General features: G+C 38.7%; 2 protein-coding genes across 6 annotated transcripts in view; one reads left to right on the forward strand and one right to left on the reverse strand.

Moving 5' to 3' along the window:
• slc1a7a (solute carrier family 1 member 7a) overlaps positions 1 to 1,860 on the reverse strand; it is a 29,809-nt gene extending 27,949 nt beyond the window's left edge. Inside the window, exon 1 of the mRNA XM_058066566.1 lies at positions 1,643 to 1,860. Coding sequence (XP_057922549.1) covers positions 1,643 to 1,783 — 141 coding nt within the window. The 5' untranslated portion in view covers positions 1,784 to 1,860. The remainder of the gene's footprint in view (positions 1 to 1,642) is intronic.
• LOC131125231 (protein shisa-like-2A) overlaps positions 1 to 10,330 on the forward strand; it is a 41,768-nt gene extending 31,438 nt beyond the window's left edge. For 4 of the 5 annotated variants that reach the window (XM_058066569.1, XM_058066570.1, XM_058066571.1 and 1 more), the window contains 3 exons: positions 6,114 to 6,296; positions 7,540 to 7,676; positions 7,834 to 10,330. In XM_058066569.1, coding sequence (XP_057922552.1) covers positions 6,115 to 6,296; positions 7,540 to 7,676; positions 7,834 to 8,009 — 495 coding nt within the window. In that variant the 5' untranslated portion in view covers position 6,114 and the 3' untranslated portion in view covers positions 8,010 to 10,330. The remainder of the gene's footprint in view (positions 1 to 6,113; positions 6,297 to 7,539; positions 7,677 to 7,833) is intronic. The other variant, XM_058066573.1, reaches the window with a different exon arrangement.
• The last annotated feature ends 1,912 nt before the right edge of the window (positions 10,331 to 12,242 follow it).

The raw sequence follows: 12,242 nt of genomic DNA on the forward strand, positions 1-12,242 counted from the left end.
TGACACATTTGTAAGTTAAATAAAAGGCAAATAAAATAAAGTAACAAAAAAGTGTTTTTATTTTTTTTAAGTACATATAATGCCATTTTCCTTTGTTTCTTTATAACGCCATTGTATTTTGTTTCTTTTTCAGTTGCTGCCAATAATTGGACTGGTGAGTGATCGCGCTTTCATTGTGGAAACGTTTATCAAAACAAACAAATCTGTAACTGCAACACAACAAGCGTTCCGTTTGCACTTCAATCTTGGTAGACATGATCCCGTACCAGATCGAAACACCATCTTGTTATGGGTTACCGAATTCAGAGCTACTGGATCTGCATTGAAACGAAATTCAACCGGCCGACCTCGCACGGCCAGAACTGATTTAATTTTCAAAAGTAAAAACGATTTTTTTGTTTCTTTACTTTCTTTTTCTTTTATTTAGCCTACAAATGTGTCATCATTTTGCCTGACCCTGTATATATGTATATATATAGATAAATATCATATTTTCCGGACTATAAGTCACACGTTCTTTCATAGGTTGGCTGTTCCTGCGACTTATACTCCAGAGCGACTTATTAATGAAAAACCTGTTTATGTTACATAAACACTGGACACCTTTTCTGTTCATGTTTATTTTTCGTGTAGCTGAATAACCATTGTGTTAGCATATCTTACACCTATTACACCTATACAGCTATTCTTTTATTGTTAGAACTTTCCTTCCAAGAGGACGTAATGTCTGTTTTGGTCAAGTAGTTTGTAAAATAAATTACCCGCAAAAATTGCGACTTATACTCCAGTGTGACTTATGTATGTTTTTTTGTACCTAATTAAGCATTTTTGGCATTGTGCCACTTATAGTACCGTATAATACCGTATATATATATGTACATCTTTGATTTTGTTTTGCATGAGAAACAAAAACAAGTGATGATGAAAGAGCACAATGGAAGACATCATGTTTGGTGCAGTCTTAAGCTGTAAAAATGACCACAAGGTGGCAGGAGTGCATTTGCTAAGAGCTCGGCATGACTCTTTTCCATGTATTAAAAAAAGATGCAAGAGCGTGGAGGAGTGTAGCGTGCAAAAGTTTACGCATAGAAGGGAAATTTTAACGCATGAACAGTTTATTTCCAAATATGACAATTGACAGAAACAAACAAATTTTTTAGTGTCCAATCGTTCTTTTGGTGTGTTCCGTGTTTATAAATTAAAAAAATAATATTCTACATCCCTCCAAAGATCATAGCAGGAATACGCACATAAGTCATGCCTCAATTCATTCTGTGTTGCGTGAATTATATAAGTCAACATGACGGTATGTTCTTGACCTGATGTCTCTGTGAGTGATTGACCACTAATCTCTTCACCGTGAATCTCTATCCATAGATGAGTCCCTCAGCAGCTGTAGGCAATCTGAGAGGCTCATGGGAATGAACGTTGAAACGTCGGGATTGTTATGATTTATCTTTCCACAGAATTGGTTTGACATCACAATTCATTTGCATACTTGCATGCACTTGCTTTTATTGTGTGGTACGTGAAAATCATCATCGGTGGAATCTGATAGAAACAGGTGTGGTACTTGAAAGGGACGTGTGGGTTGCTGGTGACGGGGGTATCACAGTAAACAGGAAGCACTGAACCGACTGACCTGTTCGGAGAGTTGCTTGCCTCTGAGGAAGAAGCCAAGCAGGCAGCCAATTACCACAGCAAGCACAGACAAAATCAGCAGACCGTTCTGCTTGCAGACGTTCTTCACCCGCCCCCACACTTCATCCAGAGCCACTGCCATCCTCCACCAAGATCCTCCTTAAAGCTGCTTGGTGCTTGGTTCCTGAATGTGATTCGGTAAACCCTCCTCAGACGAAAAAAAAAAAAAAAAAACAACCCAAAAAACCCCACTAAAGTAGACCCCCCGCCCCTACTGTGGATTATTCAGCCATATAAAGTTTCGAGTGCAACCACCTGTGCACTTAGAAGGCCTGGTTGCACCACAGTTTAAATCAGGCCTGCATAGAAGCTGCTTGGACAAAACAAAATCGAAAACAACAAAAAAAAGTGACGTTTTGTTAATTGTAACGGGTGGTAAATAAGACAAATCTGCCCCCCCAACCCCCCCAAAAAAAACAAACTATACACTTCCGTAGTTTCTTAACCGAGCTGCTTCCAAGGTTATTCCACATGCAGACTGACAGCATCACACAGACAACCTCCTGATCGCCGTCAATCACCTCCCTCCCCTGTCTCACTGCCTCACCCCCGCCCTTACACTCTTCCTGGTGACCAACAGGGGGGGCCCTGCAACAGCTGGTGCTATTGTTAATACTGCGATCCTATTAGGCCCGAGCTGCACGGCTCCCATCTAAGGCTGGATTACAGGGCTCTCTGAACAATTGGACAGCGGATTGTTCAAGACCACAAACCAAAAATGAAATGCACAAGTTTTTTTTTTTTTGGGTGTGTTTTATAAGCTTTTAAATTATTTTGATGTGTCACATCAAAGTATTTGACTGAACTAGCACAGCTTTAAGGTCGGTGTACTACATATTATAGTGGACTCCTGCACAAATGTTGATGTCTTACTCATATTGGTCCGTTTACAGAGGTCCATTCATTAATTCATTCATTTTCTACTGCTTATCCCCACAAGGGTCGTGGGGGTGCTGGAGCCTATCCCAGCTGTCTTCGGGCAAGAGGTGGGGTAGCTAGCTCATATATAGCTCTCTAGAAGGCGCAGAAAAGTGAAAGGTTCATCCATTCGTTTTCTACTGCTTATCCTCACAAGGGTCGCTGGGGTGCTGGAGCCTATCCCAGCTGTCTTCGGGCGAGAAGTGGGGTAGCTAGCTCATATATAGCTCTCTAGAAGGCACAGAAAAGTGAAAGGTTCATCCATTCATTTTCTAATGCTTATCCTCACAAGGGTCGCTGGGGTGCTGGAGCCTATCCCAGCTGTCTTCGGGCGAAAGGCGGGGTACACCCTGGACTGGTGGCCAGCCAATCACAGGGCACATATAGACAAACAACCATTCACACTCACATTCATACCTATGGACAATTTGGAGTCGCCAATTAACCTAGCATGTTTTTGGAATGTGGGAGGAAACCGGAGTGCATGCACGGGGAGAACATGCAAACTCCACACAAAGATGGCCGAGGGTGGAATTGAACTCGGGTATTCTAGCTGTGAGGCCTGCGCACTAACCACTCATCCACCATGCAGCCAAAAGTGAAAGCAAGGGTTGTAAATGACGGGAAAAATTCCGAAAAACAGTGCAGTTCCCCTTAAGCTTGCTCATGCGTGTAATTAAAGACCCATTTTTCCGCATTTCACCTTTGTGTGTGCATTCTGAGCATCCGGACCATGACAAATCTTCCGACACGAACCAAACATCTCGACATTTTTCTTGCGGTTGAGTGAATCCACCTTGTTCTCAGTAAAAATGATGTTCAGAAAGACATTCGGTCAGGGAAGCATTAAGTGAAAAGACACAGCTGTGTGGTCATGACCTGCTCTGTTGACATCAAATTGAGAGGAGAAGTCAATAAATATCAAGGTAAAAGAAAAATAGATGAAATAGTAAAAGGAAGAATCAGGAAATTAAAGGAAATTAAAACCCTGAACATCTCGCAGATTATAACAAAGACATCTCATTTCATTTCCATCCATAACAGAGTAACAGGCTTTCACATGATGGATGATATTACTCTAATTGTAATCCCAGATGTCACATCTGCATCTATCTGCTGTGTAATCTGTGCCTGCATAGACTCTGGACTTGTGCTGTTTTCCGAGGTCACACACATGAAACCACAATTCGTGAACGATACACTCCAGCCTATAAATTAATAATTGCTGTTTTTTTTTTTTCGAAGACGTACAGAAAAACAAAAACAAGAGGGCGCCTTGGTTTCTGATGCACTGCAGTGTCAGTGAAGTGAAGTATTCCAAGTAATGTAAAATGAACCAATCCAGGTGCAAACAAGCATAACAGGTTGCATATTAATAGATAGATCCCTATACAGTTGCTCCACATTCACAAAAACAGTGTCAATACTTTGATATTATCTTCTCGTACCCACATTCTAATCAATACATCAATATGTACATATATGATTACATACATTTTTACTAGTGTCTGCATGTGTGTAATATTTATCAACAGTTGCTCGTCACACCCCCCCCACCACCGCTGTCAAATAATCCCCTTTCTTCTGCCAATTTTTCCCCTGTTTCTGGATTGGACTCAGAGATAATCTGGGATTAGAGTGAGTTGTTCGTCCTGGTGTTCTCCTCATTCATTTTGATGGCCAGACATGTTCAACACCCAAAGTTCATTTGGTGTGACACTGTGTAATATCTATCTATTTTGCATCGGTATGGATGCTGGAGCCTATCCCAGAGGCAAGGTACACCATTCATTCATACTCATATTCATACCTTTCATTCATTCATTTTCTACCGCTTTTCCTCACGAGGGTCGCGGGGGTGCTGGAGCCTATCTCAGCTGTCTTCGGGCGAGAGGCGGGGTATACCCTGGACTGGTCGCCAGCCAATCACAGGGCACATATAGACAAACAACCATTCACACTCACATTCATACCTATGGACAATTTGGAGTCGCCAATTAACCTAGCATGTTTTTGGAATGTGGGAGGAAACCGGAGTGTATGCACGGGGAGAACATGCAAACTCCACACAGAGATGGCCGAGGGTGGAATTGAACTCGGGTATTCTAGCTGTGAGGCCTGTGCAATAACCACTCATCCACCGCGCAAACCCACGCATGCACGGGGAAAACATGCATGTCTATTCATAATGATTCATGCAAACCATTACTTTTACTTGTTGACATAATATGTCACTTTCCGATATTTATTTCCGATGCCAGATGCTCATAATGTCGACATTCTTTCGGTTTACTCTGCCTCAGCGATGATGACTGTTTTTTTTTCTACTGACTGCAGACATCTGACCACCTGTTGCTCGGTTGGAGCAATATTGTGTTCTCCTGCTGCCCTCCTCCTCCAGATGCACTGGCATAAGACCTGTGTGTTAAGTGAAGCCCGGTCACAATTATATATACGTTTTGACTGCACTGTGCACATCATTTGCAATATAATGCAAATACAATACCTTTTCATCATTTTGCTTCCTTAAAGCTTACACTTTCCTTCCAGCCCGTCCATTTCTTTATAATGTGATGCATTTTCATTCTTCACATCCTTAATGTGTTTCATTAGGCATTCACATATTCATGCTGGTTTTCTATTTTGTTGCTTAGTTCCTTCCTCGTGTCAGTCGACATCAAAATTATAAAAAAAAAAAGTGCCTTGTGGAGTCATGAACATTAATGGATGTTCTTGCAGGGTCTAAATTGCTTATGAACACTCCCTGTATATGAATTAAAAATGTATTTTTAATTCTCGATGTTCTGCGAGTGGAAATGCCCCCAAAACAATAGAAAAAAACATCACTTTATCTATTGAAAATGTGAAAATGAAAATGATAAAAAGCTCCCAAGAGAAGAGAAACACCCACTAATGTCCTTGAGCATGTGAAATTATCAGCTCCTATGGAAGCAACAGTAATAAAAAAAAAAAAAAAAAAAAAAAGGAAGCACGGTGGTCTTATGGTGATGGTGCTTGAACTGGAAGACCAGAATCAATATCCTGATAAGCCTTTTGTTGATTCGAGACAAGGCTAAGATATTGTTTTAGTTGTCCTCTGACTAATACTCCACAGGGATAAAGGTAAAGAAATCTAAGAAGTTCTTTCTTATATTAAGTAGAAAGATGCTGCCTTTATGAAAATAATAAAAAACAGTTGGTGGCAGACATGTATTAACCTGAGTGCAATGCTGTGAGATGTGCAATATATTAGAAACATGACATAAGTGAGTCACGTGACTAGGTGAGACAGAGCGAGAGAGAGAGAGAGAGAGATTGAGAGGGGTGGGGGTGTGTGTGGGGGGGGGGGGGCTCACCCATTTTCTCCATCATCCATCATGACCACAAGCACACGCTCACACACACCATCTAGCGCCGAGTGGGCACCCAGCCGGCAACTCTTCTTCTTCTTCTTCTTCTTCATCTTGGTGTCCTTTTGTGTTGTCCCTCTGCAGCATGAGTGCTGAATGCACAGAATACCTCAACACTGACGGTGTGTTTGTGGACGCGTTCTACTGCCCCAAAGCCGGAAATGACGCTGCTGCCACGTTCTGTTGTGGATTTAATGATGTCAAGTACTGCTGCGATGACCCCAACAGCTTCTATCCGGATGATTATACGTACATGTGGTGGCTGAGGTAATTTGTTTTTTTTTTTTTTACTTTCAAACCTTTTCCTTAATGTCAAATTATTAAGTGATGTATACATTTTTCATTTCAAATTTTTCATTATTTTATTCAACCAGTAATAGAGATGCACAATATATATATATTTATGTTCTGCTTCTCAATACTGATATACCAATAATCATAATTAACTGATGTCACCTGACCAGAAGTGAGCTTTGGCGATAAGTCAACATATGTGAATATTTCTAGGGACATTACTCATCTCAAGTCGATATTCGACTGATATTTCTATACTCCATAATGACTCATGGAAGTAATTCCACTTTAATTCTGGGAAACGGAAGATGACGGATTTCTGTACATGTGTTCTTTCTTCTTCTGTGCTTTGGATTGTCAAGTGGTTCCTTGTGTATTACATCGAGTTCCTGTCTCGATGCAAGTATGGTAATGGTAATGGTTTTATTTAATTTGAACATGCATCAGATTACAATTGAATGCATCACATAATCAGTTCACAGTTCCACATGTCCAAAAGGAGTAGGAAGAAGCAAAGCTTATTAAATCCTACCCCTCCATTTGGCACTTTTACAATCAGTAACTGTTACATTTGTTCACTTCCTTCTTTCCTAATATAGTTAAAGTTTCATTTTTGATATTTTTTAAATTTTTAAAAAAAATTTTAAATGTTTTATTTTTCTTTATTTATTTTTTTACCATACAATGACATAATCGGTACCATAGTAACTGTCAATATAGTGATATGTATAGGACAACTATACTTAGCACAACTAAGTATAACTATATACTAACCTGGCACAGTGTTTTATTACGTTTTTTGTTTGATAAAAATCCTAAGAACAGGATCTTAGACATAAATAAGACATTTCATCAGTGTACAGTCATGTAGAATACCATTATATGGAGTTAACTTCACACAGGAGCTGCTGTCAGCCACAACTCACTCCAGTCAGCAACTCTATAGTAGATAGCTAATACACTATATACTGCATATATGACATATTTTGACATCTTACATTTGTGTTTTCGTTCATTTAGCCATTTTTATGATTGAAAATTCTTAATTTGGGACAAAAATATGTAGAATTTCCTTATCTATGCATATGTTTTGGATACCAGGGACACATTGTTTACGTTCGTTAATACCCAAACTTACAAGTTTGAGATTATTAATTAAGAATTCCAGTTATAATAGTTCAAATAATTAATATTAAATCCTTTCTTCTCCTCCCAGTATTTGGGCTCTTGTTGGTCTGTCTTTTGCGGCCGTGGTCCTTCTTGCCTTCCTCATCACAGTATGTGTTCTTTGCTACCTCTTCATTGTTACCAAACCAAGTCGCCTTGACAACAACATCCCCTTGCGACCCCCGGGTGAGTTTACGTCAGATGATTCTTATGAATGATGGAGTTGATGTATTACGTATATAGGATACTTCCTACATAATACATTTGAAGACTGCAGCAAAAAAACCAAAAAAAAAACAAACAACATGATCATGTCTGATTGCTTCTTTTCTGTGCTTTTCAGCAGGTGAGGGATCCAATGTGTCAAGAGCAACATGTGCTTCTGGTCCACAGGGAGTCAGACAACACTTCATGAGCAGAAAGCTGCATTCTGACAACCAGCCTCCAGATCCAGAGCGCCTGTTCCAGAGGTGCTTCACAGCAACTGTTACAAGCGTAAAAGTGGAGAGCCCCTCATAGACACAAGAGTGCCTACAAATTAGAAAAAAAACAGACTTCTTGGTCAAGAAGTGGACATTCTGATGTGGAGGAGCACAGAAGAACGTTTATGAATGTTAAATATTGTGAATTAGATCAAATTTGAGATGAAATAGCTGTATCAAAAATGTTATGTTGGGGTATTAGTTTGGCAATTTTATGCTTGGAATGGTGGAGAAGTGCCTGAGATGAAATACTTCTGTCAACCCTCCAGCACATATCATTTATAGTAATTAATAAATAGTAATTAGTAAGGGATATCAGCATAAAAATGCAATATCAGGTGATATTGGTATCAGACTTTTTCCAGATCATGAAAGCCGATATTAAAAAAATACCTCAAAATCTCTGAAATTGAGAGTTTGACAATATCGGCATATCGGTTTTTGGTAAAAAGCCGATTATCGGACATCCCTAGTAATCAGTTTGATTCCTCAAAAAGATCGTTAGCTTTGTAAAACCAAAATTGACAAAACAGCGTATTTTCATACTGTGTACTTCCGGAGTGTCCAAAGTTGCGGCCCGTGAATGAAAAACTAAAAAAATAGCCCAAATGTGAAAACAATAAGTCACAATGTAAAGCACAAAACTAAACTGTCGTTGTTTCTTTCCTTATTAGCATCTTATTAGCTCGCTAAACAAAATGGCAACCAGAACCGGAAGTTAGCTACCTTACATCGCCCGTCTATGATGTCATCAGCAGTTGACTCCCAAAAATGTTAACACAAAACAAACATTTATAGTTTTACAAATAATTCAAAATGCACATAAATGACAAATGAAAGAAATGAATGAACATTTAAGGTGGGATCTTCTGGAATGAATTGCTGACGCTAACGAATTGCTAACGCTAACAAAGGTTCCCCACCGCTACCTCGATATAAACAGGTTTTCTATGCTCTAACTAATCTGAACTAAGCATTAGAAGACGAACAGCATAGAAAATAGATGGATGCCCATTCAATGCTGCCTCTGTTCATCAGAGGCTGACGTCATTGCAGCTCCCTAATGTTTAAAATAAATAAATACATTGATCTGATGTATTGTATTTTTATTATACAAGTTATGGTATGATTTTGAAGATGTGAAAATCCATTAAGCGGGTATATAAAGCCAAAATTGTGTACAAATACTTCTGTAGGATAGCAGTAGTTTAAAGTGAGGGCGCTGACAAAAACAGAGGTTAAATTCTGCAGTTTTGTAGCCAACTATGTGAACTTCTGCTCAGGGACTGAATAGATTCTTGACGGTGAGCAGAGACCTCATCTTAAATTGCCCAAGAGTATTTTTACAATGTACTAGCAAGAAACCTTTTGTAATTTATGCAGCGCCTCTTTCAGTCTCTGTACTATGCCGGTAATTGCTAAAGCTGCTTTGTGTTGGAAATCATGCAAATGCAGCAGAAAAGCACTCTGACCATACGGTCCTTAAACTGTGTTTAACAAAACTCCGATTTATGACAATACGGAATGTGAACTCAAATCATCTTTGCAGTGTACCCATCTCAGGGAGAGTTTTAATTCTGGAGTTAATACCATGTCTGATTAATCTAATACATTCAGCACATTTTTTCACCACAATGATGTTACGTATACAAAACAATAAATATGTACCATATTTTCTGGAATATAAGTCGCTCCGGAGTATAAGTCACACAAGGCCAAAAATACTTAATTAGGTACTTAAACATATATAAGTCGCATTTTTTGCGGGTAATTTATTTTACAAACTACTACCAAAACAGACATTACGTCTTCTTGGAAGGCAAGTTCTAACAATAAAATAATAAAGAACAGGCTAAATAGTTGTAAGATATGCTAACAAAATGCTTATTCAGCTAAACAAAAATAAACATGAATTGAAACGGTGTCCAGTGTTTATGTAACATAAACAATTTCAAAAAGTGTGACTTATAGTCTGGAAAATACGGTATTGGAAATTAATATTATGGCTTTCCCCAAAGGTACCCATATCACTCTTTAGAGATTTGTTATTTATTTTTATGGGATTTTTTTAATGACAGTTGATGGCCCACTCACAAGCCTTTTTTTGCATTCTTATATCGAAGTATTATTGTACGTTAAAAAAAAGCACATATACGACTTATAGTTGTGGTACTGTGGATCTTTTTCTCAAAACAATTAAGTGCCATGCTTTTGGAAAACTGTGTTTTTGTTCATCTTTGTGATGTCTTTGTTGTGTCTTTTGTCAAAGTTGTCCAAGAAACCGGATTGAGGTTTTTGGATTCTACATAAATATTCCATAAAAATGTCAGTCATTTGTCTGAAAGTAAACAAAAATTAAAATGTTTGAACTCAAAAATTAATACAGACGCTTTGTGGTGGTCTGGTAGTAGCAGCAGCAGCAGCAACAATATGTATTGTGTGGTGAAGCTAGACGCTAGCTGGCTAGTAGCTAGCTAGCCGGTGTGGTATGGCGAGACGATGTATCACCACGCCATAAATGTACGTCTATGGCATAAACATCTTAATACCAACTAGAAATATACAGTTACTGGCGAAATTGTGTATGAATGCTGGCGATGTTGACGCCAAACTGAATTACCGTAGTTAGCATGCTAGCTGTTAGCATGCTAACACCTGGCATGAAGTGTCACAATAAAATAATAACCAAAAAATTTCTACAATGCTAACTACTAATTTTCTAACAGTTAATTAGTTGATGGAGCATTATATGGAGCTTTTTGCGTGACACAGAAATGAACCAATCAGAGAATGATAAAGTCAAAACTACTTACATAAGCTTCATTAGTTGAAAGCAGTGAAATACCGCAGGAGAGATCGATTGTGAACGAGTAGTTGGTGACCGTTGATGTAAATCAATGTACAATTTCTGGCGAAATTGTGTATGAATGCTGGCGATGTTGACGCCAAACTGACAAAATTACTGTAGTTAGCATGCTAGCTGTTAGCATGTTAACACCTGTCATGAAGTGTCACAGTAAAATAATAACCAAAAAAATGTCTACAATGCTAACTACTAGCATTCTAAGAGTTAATTAGATGATGGAGCATTGTTGGTGCTTTTTGCGTGACACAGGAATGAACCAATGAACCAATGTTGATGCCAAATTGAATTATTGTAGTTAGCATGCTAGCTGTTAGCATGTTAACACCTGGCATGAAGTGTCACGGTAAAATAATAACCCAAAAAATGTCTACAATGCTAACTACTAGCATTCTAACAGTTAATTAGATGATGGCGCATTGTTGGTGCTTTTTGCGTGACACAGGAATGAACCAATGAACTAATGTTGACGCCAAACTGAATTACTGTAGTTAGCATGCTAGCTGTTAGCATGCTAACACCTGGCATGAAGTGTCACAATAAAATAATAACCAAAAAAAGGTCTACAATGCTAACTACTAGCATTCTAACAGTTAATTAGATGATGCGCATTGTTGGTGCTTTTTGCATGACACAGGACTGAACCAAAGTTGACGCCAAACTGAATTATTGTAGTTAGCATGCTAGCTGTTAGCATGTTAACACCTGGCATGAAGTGTCACAGTAAAATAATAACCCAAAAAAATTCTACAATGCTAACTACTAGCATTCTAACAGTTAATTAGTTGATGGAGCATTGTTGGTGCTTTTTGCATGACACAGGAATGAACCAATGAACCAACGTTGATGCCAAACTGAATTACTGTAGTTAGCATGCTAGCTGTTAGCATGTTAACACCTGGCATGAAGTGTCACAACAAAATAATAACCAAAAAAATATCTACAATGCTAACTACTAGCATTCTTACGGTTAATTAGCTGATGGAGTATTGTTGGTGCTTTTTGCGTGACACAGGAATGAACCAATGTTGACGCCACACTGAATTACTGTAGTTAGCATGCTAGCTGTTAGCATGTTAACGCCTGTCATGAAGTGTCACAGTAAAATAATAACCAAAAAAATGTCTACAATGCTAACTACTAGCATTCTAACAGTTAATTCGTTGATGGAGCATTGTTGGTGCTTTTTGCGCGACACAGGAATGAACCAATGAACCAATGTTGACGCCAAACTGAAAAACTGTAGTTAGCATGCTCGCTGTTAATCATGTTAACACCTGCCATGAAGTGTCACAGTAAAATAATAACCAAAAAAATGTCTACAATGCTAACTACTAGCATTCTAACAGTTAAGTAGATGATGGAGCATTGTTGGTGCTTTTTGCGCGACACAGGAATGAACCAATG

The sequence above is a fragment of the Doryrhamphus excisus genome, chromosome 3 (genome assembly GCF_030265055.1).
Source record: "Doryrhamphus excisus isolate RoL2022-K1 chromosome 3, RoL_Dexc_1.0, whole genome shotgun sequence".
Taxonomy (NCBI): domain Eukaryota; kingdom Metazoa; phylum Chordata; class Actinopteri; order Syngnathiformes; family Syngnathidae; genus Doryrhamphus; species Doryrhamphus excisus.